General features: G+C 41.8%; 2 protein-coding genes across 5 annotated transcripts in view; one reads left to right on the forward strand and one right to left on the reverse strand.

The window, feature by feature from the left end:
- Positions 1–5,284: 5,284 nt before the first annotated feature.
- EIF2B2 (eukaryotic translation initiation factor 2B subunit beta) lies at positions 5,285–11,981 on the reverse strand. Of its 2 annotated transcripts, XM_026519490.4 has the most exons (8): positions 11,715–11,981; positions 11,479–11,599; positions 11,202–11,350; positions 10,129–10,292; positions 9,392–9,487; positions 8,272–8,409; positions 7,217–7,283; positions 5,285–5,971 (listed from the first exon to the last, which is right to left on the reverse strand). In XM_026519490.4, the coding sequence occupies exons 1-8, from the start codon at positions 11,875–11,877 to the stop codon at positions 5,814–5,816; spliced, it is 1,056 nt and encodes a 351-aa protein (XP_026375275.1). In that variant the 5' UTR covers positions 11,878–11,981; the 3' UTR covers positions 5,285–5,813. The 2 variants fall into 2 exon arrangements, with proteins under 2 accessions (XP_026375275.1, XP_044247277.1); XM_044391342.3 differs by lacking the exon at positions 8,272–8,409 and having other exon boundaries at positions 11,715–11,967.
- Positions 11,982–12,055: 74 nt separating this feature from the next.
- PGF (placental growth factor) overlaps positions 12,056–19,185 on the forward strand; it is a 48,112-nt gene continuing 40,982 nt past the window's right edge. The window contains exons 1-2 of one of the 3 annotated variants that reach the window (XM_048220047.2): positions 12,056–12,153; positions 13,751–13,773. The gene's annotated coding sequence lies outside the window, so the exon portion shown is untranslated. The remainder of the gene's footprint in view (positions 12,154–13,750; positions 13,774–19,185) is intronic. The other 2 variants (XM_048220045.2, XM_057318637.1) reach the window with 2 other exon arrangements.

The raw sequence follows: 19,185 nt of genomic DNA on the forward strand, positions 1-19,185 counted from the left end.
TACCTCTTATATTAGGATGATGGGATGCAGTTTCAAAACGTTTTGCTATAATCCCAAAGCACCATGGTTTTTTTTTTAGAATAGCAGAGGATTAGAAAAAGTTCTGCATAAATTATGTAACCAGTCTTCCTGGCTAGCCTGACTCAAGTAATGGAAGAGATAATTATCCTATTTTAATAATTTATAAACTCAGTTGCATACATCAGCATAAAACCAACCTATTAGCCAAAAATATATAACATTACTTTTGTTGCCTATTAGGATTTTGTTTTATTCTGTTTTGTTTTTAACTTACCTGCTATAGAGCAAGATATATTTAATTTTCTAACACATGATAGAAATCATTAACACCTTTATGGTGCTTTAAGGTTTATAAAATAATTTTTGCGTATGTTATTTCAATTTCTTATCAACCTGTAAGATAAGATGGTGTTATGCTCCCCATTTTGCGAAGGCTTAAATACATTAAGTGATTTGTCTAAGATCACACAGGTACTAAGTGGTAAAGCCGAGAATGGTAAACAACTTTTCTGGCTTCAATAGCAAGAATAAATGTTACCATTTATTAAGGCCTACTATATACCCAGTGCTTTGTGTACATTATTTCTAGTCCTTAGGACAATTCTTTTAGCAAGCTAGTGTCTCTTTTACAGTGAGACTGCTGAGCCTCAGAGAAGAAAATTTTCCCCTTTTGTTAAGAGAGTCAGAATTCAGACCCCAGTCGGTGTGGCTTCATGGCACACTTCTTCCATTGTTAACCCATGCTGCCCATATATTTCTAATTTGTGAGGGACTTACCAGTTTGTCAACTTAGTTCAACTTTATTAGAGTCTGGCTGGTGGAGACTTCATTAACTTCAGAGTAAAACTTGACAGATGCGATGTGCAATGAAGCCACCCTCCAGGGTTCCTTTTTTGGGAACATTCATCACAATTTCATTGAGCAATAAGGGTGCATGCCTCCAAGAGGCTTAACTTTAGTCAGGGAGAGGACAAGGAAACTGATGATCGAATGAGGTAACTTCCTCTGGGTTTAGGGGTCACTGAGTCCCAGCTGTGTTGCTTTTACTGGGATAAAAGGAGATAACTTTTCGGTCAGAAATTAAGGCTATAGATGGTAGTAGGAGCTAGTATCAGAAAAGCTTAAGGCAAAGCTTAGAGTGTAGGCTAGAAGGGAGGGGAGAGACTGGGGACAGGGCTAGGGAAAGATCCAGAACCTAGCTGGGGATCTGGAACTCCATGAGCAGTTGAGAATGGAGAGGTTCTAGCAATCACACATCAGAGCCAGGCAAAGAAAAGGTCAGACACAAATGACAACAGGTGGGATCTGAACCTAACAGTGGAAAAAAACAAGGCAGCCAAAACGGGCTGAGCAGGAGGGGTCCAAGACCAAGTTCTAGAGATGTGTAGGGGGCCGAGGAAGCCATGCCCAGTGAGAAGAACAGATGCAGCCCAGCCCACCAGTTCCTAGAGAGCACCGACAACTGTGCTCCGCTGAAGCCTCAAGCAGGAGCCCGCAGCAGCGTATCCGTCGGCGTATCCGAACGAAGCGGAAAGAGCAGTTTCTGGCACAAAGAGCCAGACTCTTCCTTTTTTTCTACCTGAAGTGCCACCCTGTTCCAGGAAAACCTTTACACAAGCAGGCTAGCGAAGTGACCGCTACGTTTGCCATTATCTATCATGCCCTTCTTCCAGCCTTTCTCAGCCGAAGCTGCTTATCAACAGGAAGGTAGCAACGAGGTGGACTCAGAAGAGAAGAAGCAAGTCTGGGAAACCGAAAATCTAGATCGTCTGTACCTTCTCTTCTCCACTTATTCATCATTCAGTAACTAAATGTAGGAGTCCCTTCTGAATGTATCTGAATTTGTGGGGATGTAAAGAAAAAAAGAGGTTCTCCCCTGGCTTAGGATTTTTCAGACCTCTGGATCGTTTTCACCCCATCTCCGTTTGTCATAGAGCATTCTGTGCTCAGAAACATCTGATAAAGTGCAGGCAACCTGATCCCGGTCTGGGGGATCTGAGTGTCTGTGGAGCCCGAAAGCTAGCGTGACCCCAGCAGCAGTGTGAAGAAGCTAGATTTGGCTGACTTTACCCTTACAACTTGCCCGACTAAACAACTTAATCTTATTTACTGCAAAAGCAAGGAGTATGCAGTGGTGGTCGCCTACCCACCCCCGCAAAAGAAAAAAAAAAAAAGAGGTGGTTTGGAGTCGGAGTTCACTACTGCTGTTAGTGTATCATTTACTCAAGGTACTCTGTCATGCCTCTTTTATAGTAATCTGCAGAATTTTACATATAAATTACGAATTTTAGGAATCTTGTCAAGTTTTCAAGTAGCTTCCTTCTTCTCAAGGCAGGTCTTAATTGTAAATCTAACATGCCTAAAAAAACACTCCTGAAAAGCTGCTTCTCTTCAGCTCAGTATTTAATATAAACATCAGGCAATCACAGTTGTAAGTGTGGTTAGACTCAAAGGCAGCCCTCCATTGTGTGAGTGTCGTGCAGAAGACTGAAAGCTTAGACTATAAGCTCTTTATTAATAATAATTGCTTAGCCATTGCACAATAACCTGGAACAGCTGTTTAGTGAATGAAAGAATAATTCGAAGCAAAGTAGGCCAGATATAAAACACTTCCAAACCACATTTCAGAATAGCTCCTTTGTGTCAACGAGGTGCATGTCTGCGGAAAGAGTTTTGCGAGGACAGGTGGATAGTAGGGGGCCTTTACAATAATTACATCACCATCTGGTACTATCTTTATGGTGAAAGAGTTCTCATGTACCGAGTTCTACGTATGTGGTGTTACAGAGTCACGTAGCTCGATGATGGAACCGCAGGACCGGCAGCCTTCATTACCCCAAAGACTGATACAACGGATTGCTTTGAGAAACGAGTTTCGAAGCACATCTGTGAAACGTATGATCCTACGGGTACCGGCATGTATTTCTTTGAGGTATCACTTTACACTGAAGTTTTCCTTGGTGGAGTATTTTTCAGAGCCTTCTCTTCTGAGGCTAAATTAGGAATTTCTGTTCCTTATTTGAGTTCCAAGAATTGTGCCTTTCCTGCCCTCCGCCCAAATTGGAAGATATAAACCGTGGGAAAAGTGTCTTTACAAACTATTGAGTAATTCTCTAACTTGGTTTATTTAGCATATTCAGGAGGCCTTTCACGTCCGTGGAATCCTCTTTCTATTAATCCTCTTCAAGTTAAAGCTACAAGTTTCTGTCCTTAGTTTCCAGGTTCTGCCTGCGAAAGCAAGGGCGGGAGGCAGGCACAAAGGCCAACAGGTAAGAAGTTAACACGGAACCCCTGTCTTTCCCTATTCAGATCAGGCTCTCTGGTTCCAATATTTACTCTTCCTCAAACAGGAAAAGGGAGAGAGGGAAATAGAAAAATGAGGCCTATAAATAGCTTTGTGGGATTTGTTTAATTGAGGTCCTAAAGAGCCTACAGAGTACGCATTGGTGCAGTTCTGTCCCAGGAACTTTAAGAGTTGACTACAACAGAGCCTCTACCCTTGTAACCTTCATCTGTCTCACGCCTGGGAAGAATGTGGGTGCTAATTTTAGACCCAGAGACTAAGATGCACAAAGGACGAGTATCATAAAGCATTTTTGGAGCCAGAAACAGATTTAAGTTCCTTGACTCACTGCTGCTTTTACTCCAGACCACACGGCTGTACCGAAGTGAATTGCTGTCAGAATTGGTGCCTTCAGAGGAGACAACTGCTCATAATTGGTAGCTCTAAGCCACTTCACTGAGAAAGCGCGGGGTCTTAGATGCTTTAAGAAATAATTGACAGACTGAGGCCTGAGTGAGTCAGGCTCTTCTGAGTCATAGAGCTTTTAGGTCCGTCTTTCAGACTAACCCTCTTCAATCTTGTTTTTACCCTCTTTCAGGGAAGACCGGGGCCCTAAGGCAAAGATATACCTCAGGTTAATGTCGACGAGTAGAGGCATTTCCCTCATAGCCTACCTCTGGCCATTGTTTATCAAAGTGTAGGTATCAGATCACCTGTTAAATCCCTTGGGGTGCTTGTTAACCATGCAGACTCATGGTGCCCCCTCCCTCCACCCCACAGACAATGCCACAGGAGACAGGAAGCTGGCCTGTGACCAGCATCCCAGGGGTTCCCCAGCACACTCAAGTCTGCCTTGGGCCTCTGCTCTGGGCCGGTGGTTCCCAAACGTGGCAAATCATCTGGATTACCTGGGAAGACTTTTTTTTTTTTTTAAGATTTTATTTTTTTACTTGAGAGAGAGGGAGAAGAGCGATGGGAAGGGACAGAGGGAGACAGAGAGCAGCAGACTCCCTGCTGAGCAGGACGCCCACTGCTGGGCTCACCCTGGGCTGGATCCCAGGACCTGGAGATCACGACCTGAGCCTAAACCAAGAGTTGGACGCTCAACCGACCGAGCCACCCAGGTGCCCCTTCTTCCAAACTTTTATCCTATTGCATGTACATACTGTTTTGTTTTAATGAATAAAGGTCATATTATGCATACTGCTCTGCAGCTTGACTTTTTCCTAGCTTGTTTTTCATTAACAGTATTAAATGGACTTCCTTACAAATCTGTCCCATTCTTTTTAACACAAGGCTCACAAAGCAAACCCCTATAGGGGTTAGGCGGGTAACCTTAATGAATTAAATGGGAGGGACTGCAGAAAAGATTTTTCCATTTAATGGAGTTAGAAGCCGCCCAGCTACAGCCAGCTGCTGCCATTTGGGAAACTGGGCCCAGAATCGCCAAAGCTTCTGTTTTCAAGAGAAGCAAGAAATCTGAATTTGTTTAATGTGCAATCTCCACATTTTTCTTTTATTTTTAAATATTGGCAACTAATTCAAATTAAATACTGAGCGAACCAGCCAAAACGTCTTTAATCCAAACACTGCACCTAAGCCACCCTTTTGAAACCTCTACTGCAGTGTATACAGAATGTTCCACAGGACGTCTTACGTGCTTTAAGCGGATCCCCAGGTGCCATCCTAAAGCTCAGATGAAGTAGGTCTGGGATAGAACCCAAGATGGTCCATTTTTTTAAGCTCCCAGATGATTCTGCTGATCAGAGAGGTTTTGGAACCACTGTCTTAGATTACTAACAAGTTGTTTGGGACCACTGCCAGTGAATTAGGAAGGAAACTGTAAATACTTTCATTTGCATTTCTGTTTTAGCCGGTTCCCTCTAATTACAGCCCTCTACGAAAGCACAAAATGGGCTCTGCCGCTGCTGTTTCAGGCAGTGCAATCAGAGCGGAACAATAAATAAACCAACTCAGGAATCTTCAAGAAGCTTTTATTGGCACAGCCCAGGAAAAGGTGTGGTGGCCATTTCTGAGCTAAAACCTGTATCCCAACAAGGTGTTCAGTGTTAAGTTTAACACCCCACTGAACCAGAAAGTTTAAGTTTCTGAAACTTAAGTTCCAGACTCCCCAGGTCACTAAGAGGTTAAGAGGTTCCCCCGCCAAAAAAAAGTTTTAAATAAACTCTATGCCCAACGTGGGACTCAAACTCATGATCCCAAGATCAAGAGTCATGTGCTCTACCAACTGAGCCAGCCAGGCGCCCCAAGAGACTCCAAAATTTATAGGTCAAGCCCCGCTGCTCCTGTTAAGATCAGAAAGGCGAGAGACCGTCCTGGATGTGCACCCTTGTTATGGGATGACTAAAAGGGCAGGAAACAGTATTAAGTTTTTTCAGATTGACTCCAGGTCACTCCCCATTACAAGGACGATGTTTTCAGCAGTCACACTGAAGTCCCTCTCCATTCTGTATTTGGCTAAGCAGCTTCTGCTTAGGACGGGTGGTGGTCATAGGACATGATCGTCAGGATGGTAGAGCTCACTCATCAGGCGGTAGATGTAGGAAGGTGCGTTCCCACCAATGTTGGAGATAAACAGTGTAATGAGCTCTGGGGGCACGTAGTCAAACACAGGGCAGTGAACGCTGACCTTCTCCAGAACGTCCCCTGAAAGGCAATCACATGAGCTAAAGATAAAACAGAGAATCCTGCTCTAATAACCAAGCACAGAGATTCTAGGCTCAGTCGTGCAGGCGTGCTCGCTACCCCAAGAAAGGGAAGCTGCAGTGAAGTACAAACCAGAAGAGAAGACTTCCATTGTGACACTCCTGCTTCAAACTCTCCAATGCCTTTCTATGGCCCTCAGAATAAAACTCCATCTTGGGACAGTAGCCCTCAAGATCCGGCCCCTCCCCACTGCACTACACTAATTATAATTCATCCCACTCTCCCTTGTGCTCATTACTCTCCAGTCATATGGCCATCTTGTTCCAACTGGCTCAGCACGGACCTAACTCAGGCCTTTTGCACCGACACCTGGGAGATTCTCCTTGATCTTTACACGGTGGGCTCTATTCATTCTGGACTCAGCTGAAATGTCCTCTCATTTAGACCCTTCCCCCACTAATGTAGTCTCCCACTTTCCATCACATCATCCTTATTTGTTTTCTTCCCCCGACATCCCATGACCTGACATATTCTTGTCTGTCTGCTGCAACAGAACGTAAGCTCTGTGGGAGCAGGGCCTATCTGTGCTGTTCACTGTGACATCCTTAGTACCTGGGACAGTGCTGGATACATAGTGGGTACTCAAAAGATACAAATAATCCTTGAAAAAAAATGAATGTGTGAATAAATGGATGAAGTTATTCAACTTCTAAGAAGAATTAGCACCCCAAGTATGGTGCTTTGCTCCCAGAGGGCATTTAAGGCCATCTTACGTTGACAAGGTGGCAGGCTCACTGCCTTCAGAAGTCAGAGAAAAGGACCCCAACGCACGAAGGTATCCAGGTGACAGGCAAGTTTATAGTAGGAACATTTTAGAGCATGCTTCCTTTGGCAGCCATGTCACCAAAATGACTCTCTAGAGCAAAGGGGAATGAGTACATTTCCCAGTGGGTTGCTGCGCATGTGTCAAGCAATGTGCAAAGCCAAACCCCATCCCCGCTGGACGATCCAACCCAGCACGGCCCCAATACTCAATCAAATATATTAGTCTCAGAACAAAATGAACATGGACTAGATGAGGTCCCCACACACTCTTCAGATGCTAAAGAGAAGTCTCCATGAGAATTATGATAAAAAGCACAACCTGGCAGTATTCAATCCCCACTGACTACCAAAACAAAAGCAAAAAGACGAAAACACATACACGTGCACTTGCAGCACACGCACACATACACCCTTCTGTACCTTCTGTGAAAGGCAGGACTTCTTCAGGAGCCACAAACTTGTGAAATGAATCTTCTTCATTGGGGAACTAGACAAGAAAAAAAAAAAAAGGAGCGACAGAGACCCAGCAAATTACACTTTTAAGTATACACCCAGGGAAATAAAAAAGTATGTCCACACAGAAACTTGTACACCAATGCTTACAGCAGCATATTCACAAAAGCCCAAAGGCTGAACAGCCCAACTGCCCACCAACAGGTGAATGGATAGATTGTGTAAGGTCCCTGCAACAGAGTATTATTCAGCCACAGAAACCAAGTGCTGTGCTACAGCGAGAAACCTTGAAACCATCATGTTAAGTTAAAGAAGCTGAAACAAAAGGCACGTATCGTATGATTTCTTTTATATGAAATACCCCAAACAGGCAAAGCCACAGAGACAGAAGATTAGTGACTGCTGGGAGGTGGGCGGAGGGGGCAATAGGGAGTGATTACGTAATGGGTACAGGGTGTTTTTCTGGGGAGAGTGGTAGTTGCACAATGCTGTGAATGTAGTGAATGCCCCCGAACTGTACATTTAAAAATGGTTAATTCTATGTTATGTGAATTTCACCTCAATTTTAAAAAGACCTGCAAATAGGTTGGTATTTCAAAGCAAACAGCCTCTCTCGCTAATGAAATGGCTCTTCACTTTGTAATACTGCTTGTATTCAGGCTACAGAAGACAGTCCCTCCAACGATGACAAGTAAAACCAATTCGTGTTCCAAGTTTCAACTTGTTTGGCATTTTCAGAAATGATCAGTGTGATGGGCCATGAATGGTCAACAAAGGGCCTTCCCCAACTATGTACTATCCTGACCTTACAATTTCCATTTCGCAAAGCTGACAAGTTATAACTATCAATTTTTTTTTTCCTGGTTCAAGACTTCTGTGGCTTTTTCCAGCCTCTATAGAGTCTAATTCATTTAGCAAACACACATAAAGAGAAGCCCCAGAGTGAGTAGGTTGAAGGCCCAGAGTCCAAGCCTACACTTTGGCTTCCTTCTCTCTGTCTGGCCACAGACAGACAGACATACCTGTGGGGAAAGCTTGAACATGGGAGCACAAACGATGAGCGGGGTGGAATGGTGTTTTGCTGCCAGTGCTAGAGTGTGCGTTCCTGTCACAGCTCTCAGGGCACCATTGGCCAGGATAGTCTTTGTGCCAATGATCACCTTCGGAACAGGAAGCAAAATGTGAGTCATCCTAGGGATAGAGGCTTAAATGGGCCATTGGGCACAACACGCTAAATGCTCAGGCCTCAGTTTCGACATCGTGAGGGTCCTTTCCTAGTAAAGGAAAAGGGTTTCTACAGTAAGGACCACGAGTTCTAGGTCAAGAGTGGCTTCCCAAAGAGAGAATGAATATTGTACGTGACAGAAAGCTGCACTATCTCCTGCTCTTAGCCCTGTCTTTTCTGGAATCTATATGTCACACCTCCTGGGAAGCTAAGAGCCTTTCAATTCGCCATCCACCGCTGTCAGGCTCTCTGAGCAGAAGGCAAGGACCCTCTACCCAATCCCTAGTAGCTGCCGCACTTAGCTTAGCCCTATTTCATTCTCGTCAATGCTTTCACCAAAAAGAAGCTACTCAGGGGCACTTGGCGGCTCAGTCAGAAGCATGCAACTCTTGATCTCAGGGTTGTGAGTCCGAGACCCATGCTGGGTGTAGAGATTGCTTAAAAAAATAAAATCTTTAGGGGCGCCTGGGTGGCACAGAGTTTAAGCATCTGCCTTCGGCTCAGGGCATGAACCCGGCGTTATGGGATCGAGCCCCACATCAGGCTCCTCTGCTATGAGCCTGCTTCTTCCTCTCCCACTCCCCGTGCTTGTGTTCCCTCTCTCGCTGGCTGTCTCTATCTCTGTCAAATAAATAAATAAATAAATAAATAAATAAATAAATAAATCTTTAAAAAAAAATTAAAAAAGAAATCTTTAAAACAAAAACAAAAAAAGAAGCTACACTAAGGGAGGAACAATGATACAGATAAAGGGAAAAGAAATTCAGTTAATATATTAAAAACGCCCAAGTATGTACTTTCAAAAGCGCTAGAAGCTTTCTTCTCTTCTCATGGATATTATAGGAGAGAGAAAAAAAAAAATCAGTATTTTAGAAGTATAATCTTCATGAATTCAATATAACTCCAAATACACCCACCTTATTGACTCTTGACATAACAGCAAAAATGGCAGCATCAGTCATGACAGTTGTCTCAATACCTGCTTTGGCCAAATTGACTGCCATTTCATGACCCTGCAATAGGAGAGAAAGGCCTGACGTCAGGAGAGATGGTGGGAGAGAGTGGAAAGAATCTCCAATGGAACTGGATCTGGAGAATTCTGTGATACTGGGCACAGCAAACACGCAACTGCCAACAGGTAATTCCTTTTTCTACTCATGGTGGGTATTCTCTGGTATGCTTCAGAGAAGCCCAGGAGAAGCCAATAAATATTGAATTTTCCATAGGAGCACTAGAACAGCCACAAAACTGGAAATACTGCCTGCTTGTGTAATTAGGGAGCACTGACAGGACAGCTCCTGGCTCATTATTTTATGACCTCCTGCATCCTTACATAGTTCCTTTCTAGAGACCTATTATTTATGTAGGGACTGAGTGAGGTCAGACCAAGAATCAGTCATCCCCAAGGTACTTTACCCTATTTTGATCCCTAAAAGAACCAATATATTTCTTTTCTTGGACCCAGCGTTTCTCCTAATTTTCCTAAACCAATGTTTAAGAATGTTGACAGGATGAACAATTTGAAAATTCCCTTCATGTTTTACTTTGTCTTCTCAATGTCTTATCAATTCAAAGTTGGCATGGAGCCCATCTATCACTTCTTTATTCCCTCCTCATTTTTCATTTTTCTTGGCAGCTCCAGCAGTTTCCCTACCTGACAGAAAGGAGCACACTCTGCCACAATGACATGGAATTTCCTCTTTCGGGCAGCCTCTTTGAGGAAGGCCTCTACCGTTCGGGAGAAGCCAATGGTCATGATGACCTCATTGGAGTGGATGTGCTCCAGAGCCTGGGCCGCAATGTTCTCTGTAGTCCCTTCTGCAAGAACAGTCAGTTTGGCAAGGGAAATGTGAAACTGCCATGCCACAACACAAGACAATCATGATAGAACGTGGAAAGAGACAGGTGCCCTTCACACAGACGGCCCACCTAGCAGAACTTGTAACACAGGGTGAAGGGACTTAATGTGAAGTTCACCTTTTCTTAAAAGCCCTGCTCCTCTGGATCTTCTAGTTCCCAAGTTCTCAGCCTACCTTCTTTCCTAGCAGAACCCCTACTCATCCACTTACCCCCCAACCCTGCCCCCATGACACTAGCTCCTTATAATTCATTTTGAAGACAATGAATTCAGGCAAAAAATGGTCCAATCTGAGAAACTGTAAAGTGCTGAGAGTGGGGTAGAGTTTCCCCCTAAAAGAACTCCTCTAAAAGGTGGCCGCAACACCCCCACCTGAAAAGGAGGCCACAGAAGAAAAACAGGGGAGGAATTTGGAAGCAGCAGCTCCAAACACACAGACCCAGCTTCTTCCTCCCTTGGGGAACTCTGATTGTAATGCATACATGCAGGTCTCCTGGGTCACAAAGACAAGGGGAATGGAGGTGTTACATCTGTGTGTATAAAAATTCAAGAGGAAATTTAGGGAAGAAGAGTTGATCATCCATGGTTTTAGGGAGTTCATCTTTAAAATGAAAATAAAGCTCTATCCTAACAGTCTCTGCAGCAATGGACCTGCAATCTATAAAGGGCTGGTCTGTAAGGAAAGGTAGAGAGGGCTCGCTTAGTCCTGCCACCTGTTCCAACCCTTTCTCTCAATCAGGATGGAGGACAAAGCTCGGAGAACCACAAGACCGATTATCTCCTATCTTTGCTGATGAACAACCTCCAGGGTCGTCTCTTCCCTCATCTGCCTGTAACCTATCCTGTCCATCGGGGATCAGGACTCTTACCCAGTTCCACAAGCAGCTCATTAATTGCCTCAATGATGTTGGACTGGAGCTGGGCATAAGGGGAGGTGAAATCCTCGCTCAGGCCTTCTGAAGTCAAGAGTTTGTGCAAGGACTCCTGCTGATCGCTCTCATCACTGCGTCCGTGGAGTCTAGGGAGGCAACAAGACCCAAACGGCGGTGGGCGGAGGTGTAGGCATTTCAGTAACAGGAGCTGCTCGGCTCTTCTAAAGGCTCCAAGCAGGGAGAGGGGCTTGCGCAAAAAGGCTCACATCCTGACCTGCCATACTCCTCCCGGATGATTCTGAGCACTCTCCGCACCATGTTGCCCACCGTGGTCTCTGAGGGTTGCGCAGCCGTCATCCTCTGGCCCTCTCGGCGGATCAGTTTCATCAGCTCCCCTGCAGTCCGAGGGAGAGAGAGAGGGCACGAGCGCGATGAGGCCTGGGCGACTCTCCACCTGAGGACCGGGGTCGGATAGCGGTGAGGGACGCGACAGAACTAGACCTGCCTTACCTGCGTTGATCCAGTGGTGGTCCGTGATGATCCGGCGCAGCAGCCCCAAGGTCTCCCGAGCCATGTCCTCAGAGCTGCGCCGCCCGCCGTCTCGCTTCAGGGCCTCCACGAAACTCTCGATGCTCTCGTACAACTCCGAACCCTTAGCCGCGGCTCCCGGCATCTCGAAAACAGGCGCCTCGCCGGCGGAGTCCACACCTGTACGACCTCGGTCCTTGCACTTCCGGGGCGGGTGAAGCCGGCTTCCGCTCCGCGAGGAAAACTCCAGTTTGAGGGTCCGCAGGCCACGCCCCTCGGTGCTACATCCCGCCTCCTCCATCTGCCTGAACCAATCAGAGGCTAGGAGCCCGAGTTACTGAGTTACCCCACAGCGACCGCGAGTCTCGGAGGCGGGAGGACCGGAAGTGGGCTTTCGTGGCTCTTCAGACGCTGAACAGAGGTGAGCTGTGAGGCCCAGTAAGGGTGGCTAGTCTCGTTGCTATGGAAACAGCCAGTCTCAGCGCCCACCTACCCCCCCAAGACCCGAGGCTGCGCTGCGCAAATTGCCTCCCTGGTCTTGGTCCCCGAGTGAACACCCGCTCTCCTGGCAGAGACGCTCAGAGTGCGGGTCCAGGACCCCCTGCACCTTGTGCAGACGCGCCATTATAATGCTCTTACACTGCGTGGAACTGGTTCGTTTGCACCTGTGTGTTTCTAATAGATTCAGGTCCCTGAGGGCGAGGACCGTACCATTTTTGCCTTTGCATTCCTAACGCCTCTCACACCTAAGACAGGAATCAGGGATGAGGAGACCGAATACTCCCCAGTAAGGTGATTCAAAGGGAGAGTTTACATGGAAGCAAAGATATGTCCTTCCATTTGGACAGACTACAGAGGCTGGGAAGCATAACATGATACCAAGAGCTACTATTTACTTAAAGTTCACTAGGTGTTGAGCACTGTGTGTGAATTATTTCACCTATTGCAATTTGTGAGGTACGTCCTCTTACCCTCATTTTACAGGTTAGAAAACAGCCACAAAATTTAAGCAGTTGGTAAGGGGATGCATGCGTATTTAAATCTCCGTCTGTCTGAATCCAAAGTCTGTTTCTAACGAGAATCCCATTTCTTTAAGTTCTTAATATCTTTGGACACACACATTTTTAAGCCATTTGTTACAATTGACAAATTGCCCTCCAAAAAGATACATCAATACCAAAATCAGACAAAGCTAGTACAAGAAAAAACTGCAGATCAGTATCCCTCACAAACACAGATGCAAAATCTAACAAATTAGCAAATCAAATCCAGCAATATATAAAAAAGATTAAGACACCATTACCAAATAGAATTCAAACCCAGAATGCAAAGCTCTTTTAATATTAGAAAATTAATCAATTTAACAAGCCATATTAACAATATAAAAAGTGAAACCACATGATCATATCAATTGATGCAAGAAGCATTTGACAAAATTCAACAGCCATTGAATTAAAAAAAAAAAAAAAACCTCTCAGAGAACTAGGAATAGAAGGGAGCTTTTTTAACTTAAAGAGCATCTACAAGAGCATGTAGTTACATAATACTTTATGGTGAAAGACTGCCTTCTTTCTAAGATCAGGAACAAGACAAGGATGTCCACTCTCACCAGTCCTATTTAACATTATACTCAAAGTCCTAGCCAATGCAGTAAGATAAGAAAAGGAAACTTTAAAAACATACAGACTAGGAAGAGAGAAAACTCCCTATTCACAGAAGACATTGTCCATACAGAAAATCTGAAGAATTGACAAAAATGAGGAAAAGCCTCCTAGAACTAATAAGTGAACATAACAAGGATACAAGGTCAACATACACAAATCAATCATATTTCTATATACTAGTAATGAATAATTGGAAACCAAAATTGAAAACACCATACCTCCCAAAAGCTATGATATATTTGTCAATTTTATTTGTGTTAAGTTTACGTTGTCCTAAAAATTGTACCAATTTACATGCCTGCTAACACTTACCATGTTCTGGCCAATTTTGGATATTGTTCTTTATTTTTCCAGGCATCAAGCCATTACAAAATAAGGTATGTACTGTTTTATGCATACAAAAGAATACATGTTATGTGTTTATATAGTATTTATGTGCAAGTTATGAAACATGACAACAAAATGAACATACATGAACCCATCTCTCAACTTAAAAACCAAGATTCTTAAATACATAGACATAGAAAGTAGAATGGTGGTTTTCAGGGACTGGAGGGAGGCATAAGTTATTTAATGGGTACAGAATTTTGGTTTCACAAAATAAAAAGAGTTCTAGAGATGGATGGTGGGTGGTAGACGTACATTAATGCCACTGAACTGCACACAAGGGTTAAAATGGTAAATTTTATGTTTTGTGTATTTTACCACAATTTTTAAAAATATGTGCTATAAAAAAAAAAAAAAACACAACCCTGAAATACTTCCAAAACCATCTCATTGACGTGTGTGTTTGTCTACCCCATTTCCTTTTCTTCTCGAATACCCAAGGATAACCACTGAATTTTGATTGATTTTGCTTTGTTTTATTAAAAAAAAGTATTATATATTTATAATCCCTAAACAACATATTGTTTAGTTCAAACTGGTTTTGAGGGGTTTTTTTTACAAATGGCATTATAATGTAATTTTCTACAACTTGCTTTTTTCACTTGATATGACATTCATAAAATTCATCCATGTTGTTACATGTATCTGTGGTTCTCTCATTAGCACTGCTGCATAATATTCCATCATGTGACCCTACCACAGTTTATGTATTCATTTTCCTTCAACAGATATTTGGGTTGTTTCCATTCTTTCTGGGGGGTGGGAGAATATAAACTATAAACATTCTTTTTTTTTTAATATATATATATTTTTTTATTCCACAGAGATAGAGACAGCCAACGAGAGAGGGAACACAAGCAGGGGGAGTGGGAGAGGAAGAAGCAGGCTCATAGCGGAGGAGCCTGATGTGGGGCTCGATCCCATAACACCAGGATCACGCCCTGAGCCGAAGGCAGACGCTTAACCGCTCTGCCACCCAGGCGCCCCTAAACTATAAATATTCTTATGTATATTTTGGCATACCTAAGTAGAATAACTAGGGCATAGTCTATACGAATATTCAGCGTTACAAATAGTGCTTGTCTTCCAAAGTGGTTAAATTAATTAATGCTCACTCCAGTAGGACATAGAGTTCCAACTGATGTACCTCATTACCAACACTTGGTATTATCAGTTATTTTATTTGGGGGAAATCAGATAGATATAAAAGGATGTATCATTATGATCTTAATTTGTTTTCCTGATTACTAATGAGGCTGTTAATTTTTTTGTATGTTTATTGGCCATGTGTTTTTTTTTCCTCGTTTGTGAAATACCTGTGTTGTGTCTTGCCTACTTTCTTAAAAATCCTTTTTAAAATAGACGTGTAGGAATTCCTTATATATTCTGAACACTAATCTATTTCAGTTATTTGTTCTATAAATATCTTCTCTCAGTTTGAGGCTTGTTGTTTTACTCACTTTGAGATGTCTTTGACATCTTTGACATCTCAACCTTGTCTTGTATAATTAATGCTTTTCATGTTTTGTTTAAAAGATCCTTCTCTGATATAAAGGCTTAAAGATAATCTCTTATCTTTTTCTTCTAAATAATTAAAAAACTTAAATTTACAAGTAATTTTGAGTTACTTTCTGTGTAGGGTGAAAGGTGGGAATCCGATTTTCTTTTCTTTTTCCGTTCTTTTTCCATTGATTTTCTTTTTTCTTTTTTTTTAAGATTTTATTTATTTGAGAGAGAGAGTGAACGAGAGAGCTGGGGGAGGGGTAGAGGGAGAGGAAGGAGCAGACTCCCTGCTGAGCAGGGAGCCTGATATGGGATTTGATCCCAGGACCCTGGGATCATGACCTGAGCTGAAGCAGGCATTTAACTGACTGAGCCACCCAGGTACCCTCCATTGATTTTTAATGCTACCACTGTAATATGTCAAGTGTCTATAATGTGTGAGTCTGTTTGGGGACTATTTTGTTCCATTGTTAAATTTGCCTATCCCTTACCCAGTATCACATTATCTGTTTTACTGTTGTCTTATTTTATAAAAAGTCTTGCTATCTGGTAAAAACTTCCTTGCCATATTTTTTTCTTAAAGAGGGTCTTAACTAGTTTTGGGCCTTTGCTCTTTCATATATATTTTAGAAATAATTTGTCTTTTCCTCAAAAAAAAAAAAACCCTAAAGATTTTGCTTGGAATTACTTTAGAATTACTTTAAATCTCTAAATTAATTTAAGGAGAATTGACATCTTTAGGATACTGAGTCTTCCTATCCATGGACATGGTATATATCTCTCCACTTATTTAGGTCTTCTTTAAGGTTGTTTGGTAAAATTTTATAATTTTCTCCATATAGGTCTTGCATGTCTTGTGTAAGATTTATTCCTAGGCACCCTGTATATTTATTGCTGTTGTAAATGATTATCATTCTTTTTCATCATTGCCAAATTGATAGGGAAAATACAAAAATTCCTTTTAGTTTGCATTTCTTTGCTTATTAATCAAGGCGAACATTTTTTTCATGTTTATTTGCCTTTGCATTTCTTCTCTTATGAATTGCTGGTTCACATGGTTTGCCCATTTTTTCTAATATGATACATGACAGACATTCTGGTTGCCTACCCGATATCCATTGCTTTCTTCTTGCCTGCTAAAAGAACTGATTTTGTTTGGTTTCTACCCACAGGGAAAGTGGTTTTAGCTTATGGGTAAATCCTGATGGGTCTAAGCCAATCATGGCAATTCCTTTCTCCTTAAAAAAATTTTTTTAACAGGTTGGTGTTGGGTAACCTATTTTCTAGCCAGCAGGATGTGAGGGAGATCTGTTTGGAAAAGTTTCTTTGTTCTTAAGTAACAGAGAATACTACTTTGTCTCTTCTATCTCTGATTGTCTGAGACATGATGCCTAGAATTACTGCAGCTATCTTGTGACCATGAGGTCTCAAGATTGAGGATAAAGTTAACATGCCAAGGATGGCAGAACAGAAAAATAGAATCTAGACTCTTGATGATATCAACACTTAATGGGTATTTTACTTATATAAACTCTTTTCATTCTTACAGCAGTCCTATGAAATAGATACTACTAATATAACCGTTTTCAAAATAGGAACCTGAGGCATAAATAGGATAAGTAATTTGCTTAATGATACACACCCAGTAAGTGGAAGAGTTGAGATGTTAATCTTGCAGTGTAGCTTCAGTGCCTGCTCTGTTAGTCTGTGTACTGTGGTGCCTTTTATAAAAATTGTGTGAAATCAATAAATGCAGAAGTTGCCCTACTTAGACTTCTTAATATATAAAGTGATAGATTTCTCTATTGATAAAATTTTGAATTTTGAGTTTTCTGTCACTTGCAGCCCAAAGCATCTTGATATTGGGTATTTCATCTTCTTCTGGTTGATCTGTAAGGTCTATTTATATATTAAAGATACAATCATTTGCAATTTGTGTTGCGATATTAGTAGTTTTAGAAACTTTGCCCAATTCTCATATATAGCTGTGGGATTTTAAATTGAAACACCTTTCAGTAGGACAGTTTAAAAAAAATGCAGCGAAAGACTTTAAAATGTTCATTCATACTCTTTAAACCAGTTTGTCTAAGTCTAGAAATTTATCCTAAGGAAATAATCAGAAATAGGTACAAAGATTTATCCATAATCACATTTTTCACTTTATTATTTATAACATAAAAATCAGAAGTATTCCTGTGTATTCAAAATTAGGAAATTGGTTTGGAAATTGTGTACCACCATCCACGTTTTAGAAGAATATTTAATGACATAGGAAATAATGATAAAAATTGTTGACAACATATTGTTAAGTTTAAAAAGTAGGTTGCTTGCAGTCACTCTGGAAAATAGTTTGGCAATCCTTTCAAAACTGAAAATGGATTTATAATACAATCCAGCAGTTGCACTCCTGGTCATTCATCCCAGAGAAATGAGCGCTTGTGTCCAAACAGCATGAATGTACATAGCGGCTTTATTCATAATAGCCAGAAACTGGAAACTTTCCAAATATCCTTCAGTTGGTAGATGTTTAACAAACTGTGGCACATCCATAGCATGGGATATGGCTCAGCAATAAAAAGGAACAAACTGTTGATATCTACAACAACTTAAATGAACCTCAAGGAACTTACGCTGAATGAGACAAGCCGATCTCCAACATGTATTTTCACATAATGCCATGTATGTATCATTCATGGAGTAACATATAGAGAGAGATAAAGAATGAATTAGTAATTGCCAGGGGTTAGGGATGGGTGGGGAGCATGAGACGGGTGTAGCTACGAAGGAGTGACACAAAGGATAGTGCAGTTGAGTCTCTGGATGTTGTGGGGGTGGGTATGCAAGGCTACACATAATAAAATGTCATAGAGCTACACACACGAGTGCATGTGTAACTGGTGAAATCTAAAACTATGAATTATATTGATGTCAATATTTTGGTTTTGACATAGTACCACAGTTGTATAAGTTGTTACTATTAGAGGAGGTGGGGAAAGGGCGCACGGGACTTTGGTGTACATTCCTTTCAACCTCCCGTGAATCTATAATTATTTTGAAATAAATAGTTAAACAAAAACTTCATAAACCAGGATTTATAAAATAAAAGCATCTATTTAAAAGAAAATTATAGGGACGCCTGGCTGGCTCGGTTGGTGGAGCGTGCGACTCATCATCTCGGGGTTTTGAGTTTGAGCCCTATGTTGGGTGTAGAGATTGCTTAAAAATAAAATCTTTAAAAGAAAATGATAATGGATTACATTACATTACTCTAATTGTTAAATGTCTTAGTGCTAAAATAGATAACAAAAGAGACTGTTTAGGGGCACCTGGGTGGCTCAGTCATTAAACGTCTGCCTTCAGCTCAGGTCATGATCCCAGGGTCTTGGGATCGAGTCCTGCGTCAGGCTCCCTGCTCAGCGGGAAGCCTGCTTCTCCCTCTCTCTCTGCTTATGTTCCCTCTCTTGCTTTGTCTCTCTTTGTCAAATAAATAAAATCTTTAAAAAAAAGAGAGAGAGACTGTTTAAAGTGCAATTTTCCAAGAAAGCAAGATGCAAAAATAGTGTATTTGGTACGATCTCAATTTCACTTAAAAATAATTATACATTATTCATATATATTATATATAAATATATATTTACACATATACACACCCACACCTATATATATATATGTGTGTGTGTGTGTGTGTGTATGTATATACACACATATACACATCATATATGTGTGTATGTATATATATATATATATATATGGGTGTGTGTGGATACCTGTGTATGTAAATGACATACCAAGATGTTAACAGTGGCTCTCTCTGGATAGTATGATTACAGGTTTATCAGAGACCCCTAATTGCCTCATAAGCCATTCTTCTATAGTAATAGAGTTTTGGCTTGGCTAAT

The sequence above is a fragment of the Ursus arctos genome, unplaced genomic scaffold, assembly GCF_023065955.2.
Source record: "Ursus arctos isolate Adak ecotype North America unplaced genomic scaffold, UrsArc2.0 scaffold_25, whole genome shotgun sequence".
Classification (NCBI taxonomy): domain Eukaryota; kingdom Metazoa; phylum Chordata; class Mammalia; order Carnivora; family Ursidae; genus Ursus; species Ursus arctos.

Coding starts and splice junctions, on each gene's coding strand:
- EIF2B2 (XM_026519490.4), bottom strand. CDS start 11,877: ATGCCGGGAGCCGCGGCTAAGGGTTCGGAGTTGTACGAGAGCATCGAG. Junction 10,293..11,201: donor TGAGCTGCTTGTGGAACTGG/GTAAGAGTCCTG, acceptor CTGTTCTTGCAG/AAGGGACTACAGAGAACATT. Junction 7,284..8,271: donor TGTTCAAGCTTTCCCCACAG/GTATGTCTGTCT, acceptor TTTCTTGTCTAG/TTCCCCAATGAAGAAGATTC.